This window comes from Ursus maritimus, unplaced genomic scaffold (genome assembly GCF_017311325.1).
Source record: "Ursus maritimus isolate PB19 unplaced genomic scaffold, ASM1731132v1 scaffold_21, whole genome shotgun sequence".
Lineage (NCBI taxonomy): Eukaryota > Metazoa > Chordata > Mammalia > Carnivora > Ursidae > Ursus > Ursus maritimus.
Window position 1 is genome coordinate 13,055,605 of NW_024424564.1, and position 24,185 is coordinate 13,079,789.

Below are 24,185 nucleotides of genomic sequence, written 5' to 3' on the forward strand. Positions count from 1 at the left end.
TGTCAGCCAACAACTGAAAAAAATCAGATATGCTGTAATTATCACTTAATTTTTACCCAGGCACACAAGCTAATTTCAAATAAAACGTGACATAAGCCACAAGATTCAGACTTCAGGTTTTTTGTTTTTTTTTTTGAAGATTTTATTTATTTATTCGACAGAGATAGAGACAGCCAGCGAGAGAGGGAACACAAGCAGGGGGAGTGGGAGAGGAAGAAGCAGGCCTCTAGCAGAGAAGCCTGATGTGGGACTCGATCCCATAACGCCGGGATCACGCCCTAAGCCGAAGGCAGACGCTTAACCGCTGTGCCACCCAGGCGCCCCCAGACTTCATATTAACAAGACGTTCTGCTTTCTAAATGAGTTGACTGAATGCACACACTTAAGATGAGAGGTATAGGAACACATTTCCCCAATGTAAGTGGTGTCATGACAATAAATTTGAACTCAATAGCAGAACTGTGTGCAGCTTTATCTTTGCATCTCTAGCAACCAGCACGTTATAGGTCCCTCACATTATAGGTACTAAACACTGTCATTTTAAATAATTTTCTCATTCATAAAGTTGCTCCTACAACACAATATATCACCCTTCCCCTAAAAAAATTTCATAACATTAGGGGCCCCTGGGTAGCTCAGTGGGTTAAGCCTCTGACTCTTGATTTCAGCTCAGGTCATGATCTCAGGATCCTGGGAGCAAGCCCCACCATTGGCTCCACGCTCAGCAGAGAGTCTGCTTCAGATTCTCTCTGTCCCTCCCCCCACTTGTGCTTTCTTTCTAAAATAAATAAATCCTTTTAAAAACCCATATTATTATATGGCATGAACTCTTTATAGATGCAAAAGCATTCAATTATGCTTGAAATGGACTTACTGGGTCTAAATTCATTTGCACTCCTTTTTTCTATTCCTACCCTCATGGTGGTTTCATCCTTCCGTGTTTGAGTATATTCTCAAATGCAAAGATCTAAGGCTCCACAATCAGCATTCCCAAGCGCGTTTCAAACCCTAGAGCCCCTGGGTGCTTTTGCCAGGCCACTAGGCCTTGGAGCCACCCCTTAAATCCTCACGTGAGCGAAGCCACGGCCCCCCGGGTGGCCGCGGCGCATGCGCGCAGGAAGCGGAGACGCGACAGGGCGACTGAACTCCAGGGGCCTTGGCCCTGGTGGGCTAGACCTGAACTCTGGGGCGGCGGCAGCTGTTGTCGCGAAGTGACAGCCTCCCACCACGCAGGGCTCACCCTCGGAACTCAGCCGGGTTCTCGCTGCGCACCCTCTTTGCGGCCGAGCGGCCCCCCGACCCCCGCGTCGGCGCGTGGGCGTGTGGTGGAGGCGGAGCCCGCGGTGGAGGCGGAGCCCGCGGTCCCAGTACCGGCGATTGGCCGATTCCGCTTTCCTTTCCTCTTCCTGGCTGCGGGGTTCAGGTGTGAAGTGACCGCCGGTGTAGGACCCGGCGCCCGGAGGCAATGAGCTTTGCTTTTCCAGTGAGGTCTTAACCTCGTTCACCCGAGTTTGAGCATCCTTCAGCCGCAGTTTCCGGAAATAGTTGAGGTTTATATTATTTTTGCGGTCGGTGGAAGATGTTGGCATTTATGTTCGCCTCTGCGCGAGTTTTTTGCTGGCAACTTAAACGACTTATTTTTCCTTAGAAACACTATTCTTTCCCTCAGGGGCTTATATCCTTATTTTCCATGACAGATCTTGACGACAATATTTGCAAAAAATATATAAAGATGATAACTAATATAGTTATATTGAGCCTGATCATTTGCATTTCTTTAGCTTTCTGGATTATGTCTATGACTGCAAGCACCTATTATGGTAAGTGTGAATGTTCTGAGTTGTTTTTCTATAATCTAATTGGTGGAATTGAAAATTGTGTCATTAATGAAATCCAAAACTTTTATCTTTTGAGTGGTTGTAAATTGTTTACTTAGCTTCTGCAGCCTGAATTTAATTTACCAACATTAAAATATAAACACTGCTTTGAACATTTAAGAGCCTTTAATAAACGCTGCCTCTGATAATTCTGGTTAAACATATTTCAAAATGTATTGTTGTATGTAGTTATTACATCTGTCTTCATGAGAAAGAAATGAAATAGTTTCGTGAAGCAAATTGCAGTGATGTTTTTAGTAAGAATATTTGTAACTAGTTTATCAGTTTTATGTATCCTATAAAAATAAAAGGTGGTGTAATATTTACATTTGGAGATTTGGAGGATTTGTCTGCTCTTTGGTCACCTCAAAAGAAGGGACTTCTTTTAAAATCTGAAGCCCCACTGCATATATATAAGATACTCTGGACTCAAACCTTTTCCGTTTTGAAGCTTCCTTAGGGCATTAAGTATGCCTTTACAGAAATTTCCTTGGTACTACTATAAAAATGGTATACTGTTCCACTGAAAGGAAAAAGTGAAAAGTAGAGTGTGAAAGGGATTGCCATTTCAGACCTTAGCCTTTTGCATGTGACTAATCCAATGGTTGGTCTTCAGGTTCAGAAGCTTTCAGACTTCATTCATAATGATTCACAGTAGAGGATGAGGGTTTGAGGAGAAGAGGTCTGAGAGAAGATTCTCTCGTTTGTGCTAGTATTAACTATGACTTGAACTCAATGGAGTAAACCAGGATTTGTAAACCAAAGTGTCCCTCTGGAACCAGGCACCTGATCTTTGCATCTTAAACACATTAGAATAGTTTTCATTTTCAGAAATAGAATTTTTTGGCCCAATTTGTCTTCCATTTTCCCATTTTTGGTAGAAACATGGGCCCTAGCAATAGTTCACATTTTTTCTTCACTATACTGACTTAGTTTTGGTGTTTAGGAGTCTGTCAGGAATGGTGGGGTCTTTAAACAAGAAAGCTCTGACCTGTCTAAAGGGGGTGGCCTTTCCCCACTGTGGTCAGTTCTGCCATGTGGGCCTGAGCATCCAGTTTTTAAAACAGAAGCCAAGATTCTGGATTTTTATATGAAATCTCCTAATCTTTAAATACGAACTCCTAGTTGTTTGAAAACATTATGCTAGCCAAAAACAAAAACAAAAAAAATCTGTGAGGTGGATGCAACCTTTGGAAAAATCAGTTGCTAATTGTTGAATGGAGATGGTTAGCTTGTAAGAATTTACTTTAAAAAATAAATCTCTCTAAAAGGCAGAAAGAGGAATAATTGTATCCTGCTAAGAAGTAGTTTGCTCTGTGCAATTCTTGAGATTTAATACGTGCCTCCTTTCCAAAACAACGGAGAATTAGAGATTCATTCCAAATCTCCAAATATGTATGAAATATCAAAACTTGGACAGGACTTATTTGGTCATTCCCCAAAAGGACTGTCTCTCTGGAAATATACAAGTCTCAACATAGTTATTTTACTTTGGTGACTTCATCTCAGTTGCTCTACGTATGACAGTATTTTAATCCAGAATGCAATTATCAAAGCTTATAGCTGAGACTAACCTGTGAATTTAATTTTTTAGGTAATTTACAGCCTATTTCTCCTTGGCGTTGGCTGTTTTCTGTTGTTGTTCCTGTTTTGATCGTCTCTAATGGCTTTAAAAAGAAAAGTCTAGACCACAGTGGGGCTTTAGGAGGTATGTCTTTCTTTTAAATGTGTATATAATAAGTGCTTGCTTCTATAATTGAAACTCATGTTCTCTAAATTCTGAACATACAAGACTATAAATCCCATTATGTATTTTAGACAATGATAGTTATTTATTGCTCAGCATTCCTATTCTGTCAAAATTTCAGATACTGACATATTCAGTGCCATGTACAAATTTCACTTTGTAATTGATAGCAAGTAGATTAATAGGATAGATTTCTGAGTTCCTTGATTATTCTTCTCTTTTAGTTGTATTAAATTATCTGCTAGCAGAAACACTGGAGCACTCCTGCAAGGCATACATTAGAGGAGCTGTTGGAAAGAATCATTCTTGGGAATTGCTATTAGTAGCCTCGAGCAAAGCAGTCCAAACTAAGTATCCTAGATTTACTCTTCAGAACTGAGTTAGGGATAGGCCAAATTTTTGTTCTTTTAGGACAAATTTATCGAGCACTTACTATATGCCACTCTTCTAGAGTCTGGGGATATGGCTGTGAACAAGGACAAGGTTTCAAGTTCTTATGGAACTTTTATTCTTTAGAACAGTTAGATAACAAAATACAAAAAACTTCTTATATAATGATAAAGTTTATGAGAACAATTAAGATAACAAAGTGTGTATGTTGGGGCACGTGGGCATTCTTTTGTAGATAGGGTCAAGCATAACCCTTTTCTCTATGGAGGTAGTTTTGAACCGAGACCTGAAGAAGCCAGCAATGAGAAGGTCTGAGAGAAGCATGTTCCAAGCTGACAGAATAACACGTGTAAAGACCCTGACATATACCCTGGCTTATTAGGGTGTGAGAATAAGGCTCATTTGACTGGAAAATAGTTTAAAAAAAAAAAAAAAGGAACATAGAAAATTAAAGAAATAGGCATGGACCAGGTAATAAGAGGCTTGTGGGACACAGTAACGATTTTTTTTTTTTTTAAGATTTATTTACTTTGGCAGCAAAAGCATACGTGTGTGTGGGGTGTGTGTGGGGTGGGGGGCAAGAGCTCGTGCGAGGGAGGGGCAGAGGGAGAGAGAGAATCCCAAACAGATTCCCCGCTGAGCACAGAGCGTGATGCAGGGCTCGATCCCAGGACTCTGAGCTATGATCTGAGCTGAAGCTGACGCTCAACCAACTCAGCCACCCGGGCGCCCCAGAGTAAAGATTTTATTTCAAACTAAGTGGAGTCTCCCCTGCCTCAAATCAAGGGGGTGACGTGATCTGATGTGACATTGGGACTTTCATATACTGCCAGTGTTATAAGACATGAAGAACCGCCCCCCCCCCCAATACTACATGTAGGATGAGATCACTACAGAATGATGATTAGTTGGAACTGGGAGGTCTTTTTTTTTTTTTTTTAAGATTTTATTTATTTAGAGAGAGCATGCATGTGGGGAAGGAGGGGCAGAGAGAGAAGGGGAGAGTCTTAAGCAGACTCTGTGCTGAGTGTGCACAGCCCAACACAGGGATCCATCTCACGACCCTGAGATCTTGACCTGAGCCGAAATCAAGAGTTGGTCACTTGACTGACTGAGCCACCCAGGTGCCTCTCCTAGAACTGGCAGGTGTTGAAGCTATCTACCCAGCCTTCAAAATACTACTGATCATGAGTCCTAATTTAGCACTGTAAACACACTCTGCTGCCCCTGTATTCACATAGAACAGAGGTTTCTCAAAGTTTTATAAACTAGAGCAGGCCTTCGTGGTGGCAAAATAGCATGATGGGTAAAAGAACAAGCACTAGAATCAGGCAAGATGAGTTTGAATAATAGTTATGGCTTTGAGAGAGTCACTTAACCTCCCTGTGCCTCAGTTTTGTCTTCAGTGAAATGGGTTTTTAATATCCAGCCTAAAGAAAGATATCCTATGAAGTCAAAAACAGCTTAAACTTCATGGCATCTTGACTGGCAATGGCATCCTCCAAGGCCTTGGGAAGAGCCCTAGCAGGGCCCTGTCATGGTCCTATGGATTTGTAAATTTTACAAAAGTAAAAGATATTTTTCTTTCTTTCTTTTTTTTTTTTTAAATTTATAAGCTTCAGGCCCTACAAAACCTTGATCTACCTCTGATTTCATTCTTACGGGTCGAAGTAAGAATTAAATCAGGTAATAACTATGAAGTTCTTAGCTCAGGTCACCTGGGTGGCTCGGTGGATTGAACATCCAACTCCTGATTTCAGCTCACGTCATAATCTCGGGGTCATGGGATCGAGCCCCGAGTTGGGCTTCTCACGGACATCTGCTTGTCCCACTCCCTCTGCTCCTCCCCCCACTCAGGCTCTGTCTCCCTCTCTCTCTGAAATAAATAAAAACTTTTTAAAAAAGTTCTTAGCTCAATGTGTAGACATAGCCAACATTTACTGAGCGCTCATTATTATGCACAGTTCTTCAGAATCATGCTAATTCTTTTTCTTCATAATTGAGAAACATTGTTCAAAGACTTTTTCCCCTCTTTGGAGTAGTTGAGAATTGCGGTTAACTGATATAGTGACATTTTTATATTTTTATCTTACCATGTAACCAACATTAGGAATGGGTATGCTTTATCTGTTTAGCAAATGCTTATGTTCTGCATACTGTGTACCAGGCACTGCTCTTGGCAGTTTGGAAGTATTAACTCATTTACAGCAAATAATTTGAACTGTCTCTCTTTGAATGTAATCACACAGAGTTATGCTTTGTTAAAAATATCCTTTCTCAGGTAGTCTTACCTTGGTTTTTATTGTTCTTGACCTATAGAAAGAAGGGTCAAGTCCTTCTTGAAATTCTCTCTTCCTGTGGTTTCCCTGTTTTATACTGCCCTGCTTCTCTTCCTTTTTGATCTCTTCTTATGCTTTTTTTTTTTTAAAGATTTTATTTATTTATTTGAAAGACAGAGAGTGGGCAAGAGAGAGAGAGAGAGAGTGCCTGTGCGGGCACAGGTGGGGAGAGGAGCAGAGAGAGAGGAGGAAGCAAACTCCCGCTGAGCATGGACCCCAATGTGGGGCTTGATCCCAGGACTCCAGGATCATGACCTGAGCCGAAGGCAGCCTCTTAACTGACTAAGCCACCCAGGTATCCCTCTACTTATGTTTTTTCCTGCTACCATTTCCTTTTCTGCTTTCTAGTCCTTGGGCCTCTACTCCTCTCCTACCTAGCCTGATTTAGAATTGGAAGGTGTATATTTGAGTTCTAGGACTGCCACTTGTTGTCTCTGTGAACTTTACCACATTCCTAACTCCTGGGGCCTCAATTTCTTTATCTCTTAGAAAATAGTTCCTTAGGGCTTATTGGTGAGGCTCAGACAAAATAATGTTTGGGACAGTACATCTTTTTAAGCTACAAAGCATCATATAAACATTCACTGTTAGTGATTTATTATCGGCTTTCAACCATAGTATAAACTCCCTGAAAATAGGGAGTGGAGTGGATCTTATGCTTCTGTGGCCCATGCTTTGAATAGGTGCTTAGGAAATATTTGTACATTGATTTTAAAACCTCTGTTCTTTTTCTAATCATTTCATTCCATGAATATTGGTATCTTTTGTTTAGAGGGTTTGTTGTTTTTTTTTTACTTAAGGATAAAAAACTGTAATGCTACTTCAAATTATATAGTACTTGGGAGTACTGTCCTGGAGTATGACTACAAATCACTTAAACTGTCAGCGCTGTACTTTTCCTATCTGTAACACGGGAAGGAATATGATCTACAGCATTGACTCACGGTGAAGAGTCATCCATGTGAAAAGCTTAGCACAGTACCTGGCACACAGAAGTATTTTATAAATGTTACCTTCTACTACTACTGTTCACAGTGCTAGGAATTTACTGCGTTTTGCCATATCATCCCTTCAGTGTGTGCTTGGGATTGAGAAGAGTTTCAGAACTTCCTCAAAATCTGGGTGTTAAAAGAGTCCCCCATGACACAGGAACACATATCTCAGTGATAGAAGAGGGGAAGGGTTGAGATGGTGCTTAAGATAGACACTGAAGTGAAGGCCTCTGATCTCTTTGAGAGAGATTATTTTTAGAATAAGGAGGATCACATGAGGGGATATATGGGAAAGTGACTATAAACTGTAAAGCACTGTGTAGATGATTTGCTCCAAGGAGGTATCATATAGTCTAGTTGTTCATTGTGTTCCTTTGAACTCGGTATGGACAATCTGTCATCAGATTTTTCACTTGACAAGTTATTTATTTTTTTTAAAGATTTTATTGTCAGAGAGAGAGAGAGCACAAGCAGAGGGAACAGCAGACAGAGGGAAAAGCAGGCTCCTCACTGAGCAAGGAGCCTGATGCAGGACTTCATCCCAGAACCCTGGGATCACGACCTGAGCTAAAGGCAGATGCTTAACCAACTAAGCCACCCAGGCATCCCTTGACTTGACAAGTTTAAATTTAATTTCACTTACCGAGACTATTCAGCTTAGTGGCTTGCCATTTTTTTTCAATCATTCATTCAACAAATGTATAGTTAGGGTCTCCTATATGCCACGCACTGTTCCAGGCACTTAGGATTTAAATCCCATTGTCAGGGGCGCCTGGGTGGCTCAGTCGTGAAGCGTCTGCCTTCGGCTCAGGGCGTGATCCTGGCGTTCTGGAATCGAGCCCCATGTTGGGCTTCTCCGCTGGGAGGCTGCTTCTTCCTCTCCCACTCCCCCTGCTTGTGTTACCTCTCTCGCTGGCTGTCTCTCTCTCTGTTGAATGAATGAATAAAATCTTTAAAAAATCAATCAGTCAATCAATCAATCAATCCCATTGTCAGAAAGCTTACAGTTTTAGTCAGGGGACACGGATGATAAAAGAGATGGGTTTGAGGCATTTATTCCCCAGAACTATATGCTTTAAGTGTAGTGGAAATGCACACAAATGGAAAATTGTCTAGAAAGGCCAGTGGTTGTGCTTCATGTGGTCTCACAAGAGCGGCCTTGCCTCTTTGGGTCATCATAGCTGGGTCTGGTGTTTAGTCTTTCTGAAGTAGAAGCTTCATTTTCAGGTACCCAGAGTTGATTAGACCTAAGAGAAACCGGTTTATGTTGCTCATGGTCACAAGGGACTGGTATATGATTCAGAATGCCACTTTATTAATCTGATAAAATACAGACTAGTCGGGGTGCCTGCCTGGCTCAGTCAGTAGAGCATGTGACTCTTGATCTCAGGGTCATGAGTTCAAGCCCCCCACATTGGGCTCGGGGCCTACTTAAAAAAAAATAAAAAAAAAAAAAGTGTGTCTTTAAAAAATATGTAGAACTTGTCAATTGCAGACTGAAGTACAAACATCACTGTTCAGGCATGCCCTGTTGTAGTTGAGCCATTTGAGAAGTCAGAGTATAACTAGAAAATTTCTTGGTGAGTACTAAGTCTGAGACACAGTCGACATGATGCCAGCAGGCCGGGTCTAGAACCCAGAGGGGGTGCCACGGGACTAGCCAGCAGAGTCCCTGGCTGTGTGCAGGATAGAAATCAATGTGAGCCAGCAGGAGGTAAAGGCAGGGTTTATTGAAGATGCAGAGAGAGTGCAGATAGAGATAGTATCTGGGAGACTCAGAAAGGAAAGGAGAGTGTCCCATCTTTGTTTGCGGTCTGGGGTTGTTATTGAGGACTGTGGTCCGGGTGTGTGCCCTCTTAGGCACCTAGGAATCCGTAAGAACAAAGACGAGGGCCCAGGTGTTATTCCTTGGAGTCAGGGGGTCTTGGCATCTGGATGTCTAGTGCCAGTGGTCTGGAATATGCGTGTGATGGCTTCCTCGGCTCATTCTTACCTGGTCATTCATTAGAAGTTATCTAGTCTAAAGAAATCATTAACTCCTGTCCCCTACAAAGAGGACATACACTATTTGCATTACGAAGCATATATAAAGTGGGAGTTCAGGTCCTAGGAAGAAAAGAAGAAGGAAAAGGAGAAAAAAGCATATTTTTATGGAGTCCTTCAGTTTCCCTATCTCAGATATTGCAGATCCTTAGATCAAAGGGTCCCATCCCTTGTACAAGATTCAACAAGTCTGCCAACTTCTGGTTTTTTGGCCTTCATGTTCTGTATTTTGGGTTAATGAGCTTTCTGTTGATTCCCACAGTCTTTCTGTAGGTAGATTACCTGTGACAGAGGTAATTAGATTTGAGTTTATTAAATTATAAAATTCTAGTCCTGCCTTTCTCTTTTCTGCCTCTCAGGGTTATTGTACCCAAGTCACCTTTGTTGAAATTTTTGGTATAATTCTACTCCTGCTATCAGAGACATTTGTAGACAGTGTTGTTGTACTTCCCCATATGGCTCTGTTAAGTGCAGAGTTTACCTATTTAAAACTCAGAAGGCAGTCATAATTCTTTAGTCTTAAAGTGCTTTGAGAGTACCCTTTTGTTATGCATATCACCTCTTATCATTGACAATTAGAGATTCCAGAGGTGGTTTGGGGGAGAGGGAATAGACAAGAACCGGATACAGCAGTTACTAATTTAAGAGTTCAGACATAGCTAGGAGTTGCAAAAAAATACCAAGATATTTTTAGACTATACGAAAGAAATCATTCTTTCAAAGTACGTTGCCTTCAGTTTATTTCCTCATTCTGAACCTGTCATCAACATGAACTTTGATCACTTCATGTGGTATTTTAAGGTGAGCAAAGTAAAAAGGACGTAGATGATTTGTAGCATTTCAGTATAGGGTGTTTTAGGACCACCTTACTCTGAGTTAAAGTCAGTGGAACAAATTTTTAATTGTGACTACAGAAAAGGGATGGGAGTGTGGGGGTGCACAGAGACGTTTTGATTTTTACTATGTATACATCCATATTTTTTGGCTTTCCCCTCCAATAGTCATATACTACTTTTGTAATACTTTAAAACCAATTGAAAAAAACTTAAAAGTTGAATAACAAGAATAATATTCATCATTAATTTTGTTACAATAATAATATATAATTACAAAAATAATGTTATTGAGGTTTTACCACTAATAGCTGCTATTATTACCAGTAATATTAGTGAACATTTATGAAAGACCTCCTACATCTGGGTAATTTAATAAGCATACTGTAAAATTATCTCATTTAACTTTTCACAGCAAGCCAATGAAGGAATTGTTGTTATTCTTATTTCACCAATAAGAAATTGAGGCTTATGATGGGAACATCTAGTCAAACTGAGATAAAGGGAGGAGCCAAAGTTTGAACTCCAGACTGTTCAACCTCAGAGCTGAAGCACTTTATTAATACTTTATATAGCATTACCCTGTTTCTTGCACTTTGAATTAAAATGTACTAAACTTGAGTAAAATGCCAATGTTTTGAGTATCTCTGGATAGATCAGTCAGTAACTGTGTCAGTAGTTGTGGTACCTGAATGTTGAACTAACCAAAGAATTTCTTTCTTTTTTAAGATTTTATTTATTTATTTGTCAGAGAGAGAGAGCGCACAAGCAGGGAGAGCTGCAGGCAGAGGGAGAAGCAGGCTCCCCACTGAGCAAGGAGCCCGATGTGGGACTGGATCCCAGGACCGTAGGATCATGACCTGAACTGAAGGCAGCGGCTTAACTGGCTGAGCCACCCAGGCATTCTCCCAGTTGTATTTTAGGTCAATGCTGTAAGCACACTGGAGGGGAAAAAAAGACAACTTAATGAACATAGCATTTAACTATATTCCTTCAGTCTTGGGTTAAGGGAAGGGGAGAATGGCAAACAAATCCTAAACTGAAAGTTTCGTTATGTGTTAGTGGAGTGAAATTATCATTGTTGTTTGAAGCCAGGTTCTTACCATGGAAAGAGGCATACAAATGTGGAATGGGGAAAAGCAAGAGAAAGCCTGTAGAGATGGACTGTAATTGAAGTTAGTGGTGTGATCTTGTGATTTCTAAAATATGTATGTGTATATACATGTATATATGCACATGTATATGCCTGTGTGTATATTTGTATGTTCATGGGTGTGTGTGTGTGTGTAATCACTTGCCCTGTCTACAAAAAGCAAATATACCCCAGTAGCAATGAGCACACTGTGAGCCTAGATCTTAACCCTCAATATCCTTCTCCACTAAAATGAACCAAAGCTTCTCAGAGAAATAACTGGTTCCAGGACTGGGGAAAACTAGGTTTGGGAAGAGCTTAGAGCATCTTGTTATGCCAGAAAGAAAGGAAATACGAAAAAGAAGACAAAATACAGGGTTATGTCACATGGTGCGGAGGTGAACTTATCTATTTTGTCTGGTTTTAGTATAGCCACCTCTGCTTTCTTTTGCTTACTATTTGCATAGAGTATCTTTTTCAGTCCTTTTACTTTAAGCCCATTTGTGTCTTTAGATTTAAAGTGAGTTCTTTATAGATAGCATTGGACTATGTGTTTTTATTTCATTTTGACAATCTCTGTCTTTTGATTGGAGGGTTTCATCCCCTTACATTTACTTATTTTTTTTAAGATTTTTCTTTTTTAAGTAATCTGCACCCAATGTGGGGCTTGAACTTACAACCCCAAGATCAAGACTCACATGCTTTCCCACCTGAGCCAGCCAGGCACCCCTCTGCCCTTAGGATTAAAGTAATTACTAAGGAGAAACTTACTTCTGTCATTTTGGTATTTTTTCTATTTTGCTATTTGTTTCTCTCTTATAGTTTTTTTGTTCCTCATTTCTAGAATTACTGTCTTCCTTTGTGTTTAATTAATTTTTGTAGTGAAATGTGTGAATTCCTTTTTCATTTCCTTTTGTGTATATTTTATAACTATTTTCTTTGTGGTTACCATGACGATTATATTTAACATCCTAAAGTTACAACATTCTAATTTGAATTCTTGCCAGCATAACATCAATAACAAACTCTCTTAATTTCTCCTTTCTTTAAAAAAAAAAAATATTTTATTTATTTATTTGAGAGAGACAGCATGAGCAGGAGGGGCCGAGGGAGAGGGAGAGAGAGAATCTTAAGCAGACTCTATGCCGAGTGTGGAGCCCAGGACCCTGGGATCATGACCTGAGCCGAAACTAAGAGTTGGTTGCTTAACCAACTGTGCCACCCAGGCAGCCCTCTCCTTTACTTTTGAAAAATAGTTTGCAGTGGATCCTAGCTTTTGTTTTGACAGGTTTTTCGTCTTTTCACATTTTTGAGTATATCATCCCCAATCTCTTCTGGCCTTTGGCCCTTGGTCTCAGGAAGTTTCTGATAAGAAATCTGTTGATAATCTTATTGAGGATCCCTCATATGTGATGAGTTGCTTACCTCTTTCTGCTTTCAAGATTGTCTTTGTCTTTGAACAGTTTGATTATAATGTGTCTCAATGTGGCTTTTTTTTTTTTTTTAAGATTTTATTTATTTATTTGACAGAGAGAGAGATAGCCAGCAAGAGAGGGAACACAGACAGGGGGAGTGGGAGAGGAAGAAGCAGGCTCCCAGAGGAGGAGCCTGATGTGGGGCTCGATCCCAGGACTCTGGGATCACGCCCTGAGCCGAAGGCATACACTTAATGACTGAGCTACCCAGGTGCCCCAGTGTGGCTCTTTTTAAATTCATTCTGCTTGGAGTTTGCTAAGCTTCTTTCTTGCATGTTTATATGTATGTCTTTCATCAAACTTGGGAAGTTAAAAAAAAAAAAAAAACTTGGGAAGGTTTCAGCCATTATTTCTTCAAATAATTTCTCTGCCCCCTTTCCCTGTCTTTTCTCCTTCTGGGATTTCCCACATGTGTGTGTTGTTCTCCTTGATGGTATCCTATATGTCCCTCAGGCTCTGTTCACTTTTCTTCATTCTTTTTTCTTTCTCTTTTTCAGACAGGATAATTTCCGTTGCCTGTCTTCAAGTTCATTGATTCTTTCTTCTGCCTGCTCAAATGTGCCTTTGAATCTACTGAGTTGTTTTCAACTCCAGTATTTCCTTTCAGTTTCTCTTTAGATTTCTGTCTCTTTATTAATATTTCCATATTGTTCTCCTGACTTTCTTCATGTCTTCTTTTAGTTCTTAAAGCATCTTTAAAACAGTTGTTTTGAAATCCTTGCTTAGTAGGTCCACCATCTGGTCCTTCCAGTGACAGTCTCCATTGATTTTTTTTCCTTTGAATGGGCTATACTTGTCTCTTTCTTCGTATGCTTTGTGATATTTTTGTTGAAAACAGGACATTTAAATCTAATAATGTGGCAAGTGGAAATCAGAATTTCCTCTGTCCCCAGGGTTTGCTCTTTTCTGTTTTGTTTTGTCTTGGTTTTGATTGTGGCAGCTGTCTCTCTGCCAGGAATCACCTTGAGGTGTAAACCTAAGATCTTCCCAGTCTTTTCTGAGCTTATACCTTTCCCAGAGTATGCACTGTGACTTTCTAATTTTCCCCATAAATGCAGTTTCTTTTGAATGTCCTAGTCTTTAATGTCTGGCTCTCCAAAGGAGGAAAAACAGAAAAATGAAGGGGGGGTTGGCATCGATCCTTTAAATCCTTTGGAAGTCCCTTCAGCCAGACAAGAAAGGGCTTGCACTAGTGCAGGGTGGAGCGTAACAATGGCTGCCAGCCTCTATGTCTATACCTCCATAATCAGAAGCAGCAGTCATTGATCAGAATACAAATCCTGATATGTGGAAGACAAATCCTTATTGCCCAGCCTGGCTCCCACAAGCTGTGTGCAGGTTGCACCTGCAGTTCCTGCCCTGCCTGCCATGGGGCTGGGAGTGGTAATGGGTAGCTGCTGCACTGGTAAGAACTGAAATTGACCAAAATTAACTGCAGTTTCCCTTCCATTCCCTTCCCTTCCTTTGAAAGTTACAAGGCTTCAGTAGACTCCAGAGTTCCAAAATTGTTTTGTCAGACAGATTCTGCCAGTGCAATTATTGTCTAGGTGGGAAGACAGATTTCCTGGTGCTTTCTACTCTTCCTTCTTCCCCAAATCCTCTGTTTCATTCATTTTTGTAAGATTAACTAACCATTGTGGTACTAGAAACAAGAGTATTCTGCTACCTCAACCACCAATTTTACTCCTAAGAACATTTTCAAATTTTGTGACAAAGGCCTTTAAGGATTATCTGAGTCATTTGGGTAGGGTGTGGGGGCAGCAGAGGGAGAGGGAAAGAATCCCAAGCAGTCTGACACCTGGGGCTCAGTCTGACAACCCTGAGATCATGACCTGAGCCCAAATCAAGAATCTGACACTTAGCCAACTGAGCCACCCAGGTGCCCCTATCTGAGTACTTTAAGAAGCTAATTCCAGTAGATGTGCATTTTCTCTGTAGAACTACCTGGAGGGGAGCACATGGATGGCTCAGTCAGTTGAGCATCTGACTCTTGATTTTGTTGCAGGTCATAATCTCAGGGTTGTGAGATCAAGCCCTGTGTCAAGCTCCGCACTCAGCTGGGAGTCTCCTTCTCTCCTTCACCCTCTCTTTCTGCCCCTCCCCCACTTGCTTATGCATGTGCTCACTCCTCTTTGTTCTCCTGATTAGACTGTAGGTGTTATAAGCCTTCCTTGAATTTAGTTACTCATGGAAAAAGGAAGGATGTTCCCTTTCTTCTTTGCCCAATTAAAAGAAACAAAAAAAGGTCTAAAAATCTGAAATCATATTTACAGACAATATTCCATTTTTAATTCCACATAAAATCCAGGATTATTTTCATAGATTTACATAGTAAAACATAGCTAAGAAACACTATCTCCATCTTCTCACATAGTTTATGAGGCTCAACAAAGAGCATTTGAAAGTTTTTTGAAAAGCATAAAAAGCTAGCCTTTAAGTAGAAAAAAAAGATCTAGGCTATAAGAGGAAAATGTAGAAATTAGAAGCTAGAACTATCTAAATGTTATATATAACATATATAATATAAACTGTTTAATAATAAATCACTACTATTTATTGTGTTCTGCAATTTGATTATAAAAAGTATGTCTATAATAACGTACATTCATATGTTCATAGTTTGTTGAAAGGAGGTCAAAATATGGTAAAAAAAAGTAGTATCTCAATTTAATCAAACCAACACTTAGTTTACTATTTGGTAATACCTGAATTGGTAAAAATGAAAATGTTTTGGAAATGTACATTTCAGGTTATAATGCAAAAAATAACTGAAAAAAAATCCCATTCTTTTTTTCACAGCGTTAATGTATGGACTGAAGTATAATTCTGTGTATATATGTGTTTCTTTCAGGGCTTGTGGTTGGATTTATCCTAACCATTGCAAATTTCAGCTTTTTTACTTCTTTGCTGATGTTTTTCCTTTCTTCTTCAAAACTCACTAAATGGAAGGGAGAAATAAAGAAGCGTCTAGATTCAGAATACAAAGAAGGTAAAATGAATTATGTTTGACATCACTTAAAATAGTAACCTTTATTTCATCCTAAGATATCATAAGCTTATAATCAGAACATGTTTAGACTGTTAAAACAGATAAATTTTGTATGAGAATAACTTTAAGTAGTGGCCTAATTTAGTTTATCATTACTTCACCACAATAGTAACAGCAGAATTTTAGAAGAATTTTAGAATTTTAATTATCCTAAAACAATATAGAATGTAGGCAAAGGTACCATCTGACTTTTAGTCATTTTTAAAATTGTAGTCATTTTTCTTTCCTTAAACTTTAAAATAAGTTCCTGTAACTGCATGATTTTCCTTCTGAGGAGAAAACATTTCTTGTCCTTTTTATCTGCTTGTTTGTTTGTAGGTGGGCAGAGGAATTGGGTTCAGGTGTTCTGTAATGGAGCCGTGCCCACAGAGCTGGCCCTGCTCTACATGATAGAAAATGGCCCTGGGGAAATTCCAATAGATTTTTCCAAGCAGTACACTGCTTCCTGGATGTGTTTGTCTCTCTTGGCTGCCCTGGCCTGCTCTGCTGGAGACACGTGGGCTTCAGAAGTTGGTCCCATTCTGAGTAAGAGCCCGCCAAGGCTAATAACAACCTGGGAAAAAGTTCCAGTTGGTGAGTCTTTATTTAAGTTTCTTTAAAAAATGAAATGAACAAAAAATATCTGACTTATTGTGTTTCTTACTTAAGAGCCTTTTAAGAATTTTAGTCTCCTTAACTGGAAACTTGCTGTTGGCTATTAAATTGATAAGAAATAATATTTGCAGGAAATATTAGCAAGTCCTAGATAAAGAATACAGAAACACAGAGACATATCAGGAGGAGAGGAAAAGGAAGAGAATGATAGGGTGTTTCTTGAGGACCTGTTATGTGGTTAGTGCTTTAACATAGATCTGAGTTCCCTTAGCACCATTAATGGTACTAATGGGAGTACCATTATCAACTACTACCACCACCACCACTACCACTACTACCACTACTACTACTACTACGACTACGACTACGACTACTACTATTACTACTACATTTTTGTCTTTGTCATCACCTGCCCTCCCCTTCTTCTTCCCTTCTCCTCCTCGTCTTTTTCCTCCCCTACTTTCTTCTCCTTTTTTTTTCTCATGTCCTTTTCATTTTTTCTCTTCATCATTTTCATCATCATCCTTAATACCCTTAATATTCATGTGAATTGGTTCTTTTATTATTTCCATCTTACTAACAAGGAAATTAAAAGAAGTTAAGTAACTTAACTACAGTCACATAACTTAGAAATGGCAGAACTAAGATTGAAGCCAGGCAGTTTGGCTCCATTGAACCATTCCTCCTGCATTGCTTAGACTGTCAGGAGTTAATGAGGAGAAAAGACTACTTTTTAACTAGACTATGGTCTTTGGATTGTATGAAAGAGAACCTTTTCTTTGAATTAGTCTTGATAAGATAGGTGCCAATTTTTTTTTTTTTTTTTTTTTTTTTTGCTTTCCTTGATTTTATGTGTTTGCTGATTGTTAACCCAATTATTTTATCTGTGTTTTTTCTTCAGGGACCAATGGAGGGGTCACAATGGTGGGCCTTGCCTCCAGTCTACTTGGTGGTACCTTTGTGGGCATCACGTACTTCCTCACGCAGTTGGTTTTTGTTAATGATTTAGACATTTCTGCTCCCCAGTGGCCAATTATTGCATTTGGGGGTCTGGCTGGATTACTAGGATCAGTTATAGATTCATATTTAGGAGCTACAATGCAATTTACTGGTAAGAATATCACTTTATTATTGCAACTTATTGGTGTATTAAATGGGAAGGAAATATGGGGGAGAAAAACATGGCAATGAAAACAATCCCAAAGACAGGAAATCGAGAGGCCAGGAATGACAGGACAGAGTCTTTTCTACAATTTTGATTTTTAAGTTTTTTTTGGTTAAATTAATTGAAAGAGAACTAGTCCCACAGAGCAATGAACAGAAGCTGCGTGGGAAGGATGATAGTGCAGGAAAGAGATGCTTTTGCTTTGGTGACTTCACCTAATCCCAGAGAAAGCAGAACATTTGGGATCAGATCATTTTCACGATCCACCTTCCATTTGTTTTCCAAGTCCATCTGAGAGAGAATTATTATACTACTCTGTACACATACGACTTATCTTACTACTGTGACGTAACGCTTTCTGTCCCCACTGAATTTTTAGCCCTACTCAAGATAAATGGGAGAGTTGGTTTTCCCCAGAATTTTCTGTGCTTTGCTTCTGAAGCTCTCTTGTCATTTCAGTGCACTGACATACTCTGTGAGGTGTGTATTTCCTCCACATTCTGACCATGTTTTCTCCTTTAATTCATAGACTTAAGAGGCTGGGAGTTTGGGGAGTTTCCTTGTGTACAGCCCCCCCAGTTCTTTTCACGTGCCAAGATACTATTCTTGCCCTTCTGCTTTGCTCCCCGCCTATCAAAATGTTTGTTCTCTCAGATTCATTTCTTTTATCTAAATACTAAGGAGGAAACAGTCTGATTTTAGTTCAAGCTAAAGGTCACTAACTCTACGTGCGCGTGTGTGTGCGCGCACACACACACACACACACTCTCTCTCTGTCTCTCCCCCTCTCTTCTCTATCTCCCCCCTATGTTTTTGGGTTTGTTTGTTTGTTTGTTTGTTTAGGAGCCTAGGTTTTATTCTACACTGGGCTCTAACTGGGAAGTTTCTGATCATGTTGAGTGGGTTGAAAAAATTAGTGTGGGCTGTGGGAAAGATTAACTCCTTCAGTAACACACACACTCTCTCTCTGTCTCTCCCCCTCTCTTCTCTATCTCCCCCCTATGTTTTTGGGTTTGTTTGTTTGTTTGTTTAGGAGCCTAGGTTTTATTCTACACTGGGCTCTAACTGGGAAGTTTCTGATCATGTTGAGTGGGTTGAAAAAATTAGTGTGGGCTGTGGGAAAGATTAACTCCTTCAGTAAATGCTTCGTGTGCCTCCTTTGTGCTGGCACCATGCTGGGTCCTGGGTTTCCATCACAGAAGCTAAAGACATGATCCCTATTCTCAGAGACCTCACAGGTTGGTCTTGGAGGCCTAGTCTTCTAGTTTCATGCTATGTCTGCTTTTAATGTTCTTCCTTCTTCCTGTGAAGGAACTCCAACAGTGTTGAGAGAATAGTATTGAGGTGTACTAAAACTCATATTTCAAAAAAGTCCTTGGTAATCAAGGGTTCCATATCTCTCACCATGTAATTATTCACTGAAGCCACTTTGTAAGTGGTTGAGACTCTTTCAAAGATTATATTCTTTGGAGGAGAAAAGCTAATTTGTTTTCAATCAAGTCATTTGGATTTTCCACCTCACTTGCTTCTTTTCCACTCCAGGTTTAGATGAAAGCACTGGCATGGTGGTCAACAGCCCAGCGAATGAGGTGAAGTACATAGCAGGGAAACCGATTCTTGATAACAACGCAGTGAATCTGTTTTCTTCTGTCCTCATTGCCCTCTTACTCCCAACTGCTGCTTGGGGTTTTTGGCCCAGGGAGTGAACTTTTCTTCATTTACAAAGGTTGAAACTCTGGTAAATTCAGCTAAATTTGCAATTCCAGGTTTCATCCTAAGAAGAATAATTATAATGGCAAAGAGAAAACACCAGCTCTTCCCATATTCATTGTGATGAAATTCCACATTTTCCCTCTCATTAACTCCCTTGTAACAGCTAATCTCTTTGTAGTGAAAGATAAGTGTACATAGAACTTAACTCATATTTTTCTTCTGCTGAATACTTTCTTGAGCAATGAAGCTATAATATCCCTAAATATTGGACTAAAAGTGTAATGCCACTTGTGCCAGTTACCCAGATTTTAGTTTTGGGTGGTTTAACTGATGTGTGTGGAAGCCTGAATAAGTGTGTAGTCCTCACTTCTTCCATTACTTGCCATTTCCAGTTGTGACAAGTGTGGAGGATGGTTCTTAGTGAGCTACTCCACGTGTGTTCTTCCTTCCTCAGGGTTAGTAATGAAAAAAAAGTAAATGTCTTTTTCATATTACCATTAAAATGCATGAAAAAATTATTTTTAAGTAAAAGCAAAAGAGATTTATCTTCTATTGAAAAAAATGTGCACCTTATATTTCAGTTGATTTTTGAGCAGAAATTATCTTGAATTTAATATTTTTAATGTATTTTCTAGCTTTCTTTGAAATTTGTATAGGAATCTGTTTTACTTTGGCACCCTGAACAGTTAGTCACTGGAAAACTATTGTAATTATTTTTTGATTTGCTACCTAGAATTCATTGGAAGATGCTATGATTTCCTATTCTGTGCTTAAGTTATACTCTCCTGTACAATATAGACTCAACTAAAATGAATTCAACTTCTGTTTTGTTCTTCACTATGATTTATTGTATGCTAAAGGAGTTTGATATGGTATGGATTATTTTGCTGAAAGTATTTAAAAATATTTCTCGTGATTTCCATACATTCTCCCCCCTTCTTTTGCATTGAAATTGAAATTGAAGAGAGATTCCATGAATAAGTCACCATTATTAGAGTGGATAAAGCTTAGACTTCTTTACTGATGACTCTGCTACAGTGATAATTGTGAACTGAGTTGATTCTGGAAGAAAGAAAAAAAACCAAAAACAGTCGACACCCTTAATCCTTAATCCAAGCAACAAGAGGGGGTTCCAATCATTGGTTTTCACCTTTGGGTATACATTGGAATCACCTGAACATCTTTTAAAAGAAATAGTTGTGTCTGGGCTTTACTTCCAAGGATTCCAATTTACCTGTTCTGGGGTAGAACCTGGGTGTTAGGACTTTTTAAGAGCTCTTGCTACACATGAGAATCACATAGGGTGTTTTTTGTTTTTTCAAGATTTTTTTTTAAAAACTAATCTCTATACCAAGCCTGGGGCTCAGACTTACAACCCCAAGATCAAGAGTTGCATGCTCCACCAACTGAGCCAGCCAGGTATAGGGCATTTTTAAAAACACCTGCCAAGTCCCCTCTCTAGACCAAGTAAATCAGAATATCTGAAGGTGAGGCTGATGCATAGATTATTTTTAGAAAGCTCTCTAGGTGATTCTAATTTTTTAAACAGGTTGAGAACTACTAAGAATGTTGTCCTAAAGCACTATACATAAAAGAAGCTTCAAAAGAGTGGGGCTTTTCATTTTTATGCAGACAACTATTAGTAGCAGTGCTGTATGCTGTCTTTATGCAGTAATAGCTTCTAGTAATTATAGCGTGTCTTATAGCTACATCACTTACCAGATCATTCCTCTGTCAATTTTTGATGCAGCCTGTTTATTCCTATAGCTGTTCCAACATGCCTTTTCTCTTTTCCTGGTGACTCATCCTCATGACATACCATGGAATAAAAATATTTATTGCAACCATCTTTGGGTTTGATAGAATCACCATACCATTAACAGGTTAGGGAAATGCTGCTTGACAAGCCTTTACTTGAAAACCTAGGGCTAGCTATGTTTTGAAATTAGAATTTTCAGATTTTAGAAAACTAATAGAATACATATATTTTACTCAAACTCTCAAATGAGTCTAAGATGGTGAATGTATGAGTAGCACCACTAAGTGATAACTGAAGACTATAAAGAGCCTCAGGTCAGGTCAGTTTTGTCACCAAATTTAGAAAGAAACTTTCTGGTTTCAGAGCTTTTTTTGGATATGAGAATTATAGATAAGAAATTGTGGCTCTTTTTGCTTTAATCTTAGCTGTATGTTATTGTAACATCCTTTGTAATTGGATATTTAGTTCAATCTATTTTTCCTCTTTACTGAGTGAACAATTTATTTGAAAAACACTTGATTGAATTCCATGTAACAGTATAGTAAAACAATGTGTACTGCCTACTTCGGCAGCCTAAAGGGGTACATACCATTTCTTAAAACACTGTTAACGCAGTAGAGGAGGGGAAGATGTATGTGGCTCAAGGCTTTTGAAGCTTTTGAAGGAGACCTGAAGACTCAAAGGAGTGGCATTTGAGGACTCATCAAATGGAGGTACCAGGAGAACAATGACTTGATAAAATAAGTCATTCCATTCTTAGCTTTTCTCATTACTTGGGTTATGTATGCCTCAGCCAAGGTGCGTATATCTCTTCCTTGTTTCTAACTCCTATATATGTAAGATCCTGGCTTCGGAAATGCCAACCCCATCCCAATTAGATTAAGACCTAGTACAGAGAGAAATCATGCAAGATGAGATATCATAAACTTTGCCTCATGCCTGTAGTATTAACAGATGCTCCCTGTTACACACAGTAGGTATACTGGATGGAGCCCAATCATCTGATGTCCCTGGTGTTTCATCTGCTACTCTGATGTCATCACAATGAAAAAAAAAGTGTTGTAGCCATCAAATTTCAGGTGAATTGCACATGCTTTAAAGATGAAAACACAATTATGCAGCTAAATTATTTAATCTCCCAATGGAGTATCTGTTGCTGTAATTCCAAATGGTCCTGAATATTTTAAAAATACATAGATGTTCTATATATATTTGTTAAATTAAGTCGTTTGACTGTAACCAGTGTTTCCAAAAAAGTGTTGTAGCCATCAAATTTCAGGTGAATTGCACATGCTTTAAAGATGAAAACACAATTATGCAGCTAAATTATTTAATCTCCCAATGGAGTATCTGTTGCTGTAATTCCAAATGGTCCTGAATATTTTAAAAATACATAGATGTTCTATATATATTTGTTAAATTAAGTCGTTTGACTGTAATCAGTGTTTAAGAGTCACTGAAAGTTGATAATCAGGAACATTTTTCTGGAGGAAAATCAAAAATAAAAAAACCAGTTTAGCTACCTGAATTTCTGAGGGCTGTGATGATTCCAACATTTCTCAATCATGTGATGTGCTCTTAATGGTTTGGGAACTAGTAAGTCAGGAAATGATAGTAAGGGCAGTCTCCTAAAGTTGTTTTCTCTGCCAAGAGTAGACATGTTAACTCTCATTACCCCTTCAATATTTATTTTATACATGTGGTTCTTTTTTTTTTTGGTTATTTTTTTTTTATGTTTGGTTATTTTTTTTCTTTCTTTTTGTTTTTTATTTTTTTAAGGCATCTCTACTCCCAGTGTTACACTTGAACTCTCAACCCCAAGACCAAGAGTCACATGCTCCACTGACTGAGCCAGCCATGTGCCCCAGATTTATTTTCTTTTTTTACTAATATTTATGTAATACACTGAATCTATTAATTTTTTAAAAGATTTTTTAAATTTTTGTTTGAGAGAGAGAGACAAAGAGAGGGTGCATGCACGCAAAAGTAGGGGGAGGAACAGAGGGAGAGGGAGAAGCAGACTCCTTGCTCAGTGGGGAGACAGACATGGGCTGGATCCCAGGACCTGGAGATCCTGACCTGAGCCAAAATCAGACACTTAACCAAGTGAGCCACCCAGGTGCCCTTACACTGAATCTATTCTTTTAAAAATATTAGAATATTAGAGATAAAGCTAAAATATCCTTTTGGCTTCACAACCCCCTTAATAAACCAAACCTTCTACCTTGTCCAAAATAACTACTGTTAGAAATTTGAGATATCTTCTACACAATAATTTTTTGGGTGTATTTTTAAATTTTTTTTTTTTAAGATTTTATTTATTTATTTGCCAGAGAGAGAGAGAGCGTGTGCACAAGCAGGGGGAGCAGCAGGCAGAGGGAGAAGCAGACTCTCCACTGAGCAGGGAGCCCGATGTGGAGCTCAATCCAGGACCCCGGGATCATGACCTGAGCTGAAGGCAGACGCTCAACTGACTAAGCCACCCGGGCATCCCTGTTTTGGGTGTATTTTAACACACATTCTTTTTAATCAATGAAATTTTGTTATAATTAATACCATCATTTTGCTGCTTTAAGTTGGATGCCTACACTCAAGAAAAATTTATTAAGGAAAAAAGGTTAGAAGGATGTATACCAAAATATTAATATGTTCTTTCTAAAATTTCTACAATCAAATGTGTTTCTTTTACAAATCAAGAAAATACTCAAAATAATCTCTGAAAATTACCCCACTTCCCCATCCACCCCTCCACATCATTTTAAATGGTCTTCTTTTTCTTTATAAACTGCCTTATTAGCAATCAATCAAAAGAATAAAATGGAGGTGGCTGAGTGGCTCAGTCGGTTAAGCGTCTACCTTCAGCTCAGGTCATGATCCCAGGATCCTGGGATTGAGTCCTCAGGAGGCTCCCTGCTCAGCAGGGAGACTGTTTCTCCCTCTCCCTTTGTGCCCCCACCCTGCTTGTGCTTGCTCTCTCTCTCTTTTTCAAGTAAATGAATAAAATCTTAAAAAAAACCACACAACTTCTTTTTGAGATTCCCTATCTTGAAGCCTGAGGCAACAGTGTAATCCAATCG

The 24,185-nt window shown here is 39.1% G+C and overlaps 1 protein-coding gene across 2 annotated transcripts; it reads left to right on the forward strand.

The window, feature by feature from the left end:
• Positions 1 to 1,414: 1,414 nt before the first annotated feature.
• Positions 1,415 to 20,172, forward strand: TMEM19 (transmembrane protein 19). 2 transcript variants are annotated; one of them, XM_008684304.2, is made up of 7 exons: positions 1,423 to 1,550; positions 1,782 to 1,820; positions 3,472 to 3,585; positions 15,680 to 15,817; positions 16,196 to 16,450; positions 17,373 to 17,582; positions 19,179 to 20,172. In XM_008684304.2, exons 2-7 carry the CDS (start codon positions 1,793 to 1,795, stop codon positions 19,340 to 19,342), a joined length of 909 nt encoding a protein of 302 aa, XP_008682526.1. In that variant the 5' UTR covers positions 1,423 to 1,550; positions 1,782 to 1,792; the 3' UTR covers positions 19,343 to 20,172. The 2 variants fall into 2 exon arrangements, with proteins under 2 accessions (XP_008682525.1, XP_008682526.1); XM_008684303.2 differs by having other exon boundaries at positions 1,415 to 1,820.
• The last annotated feature ends 4,013 nt before the right edge of the window (positions 20,173 to 24,185 follow it).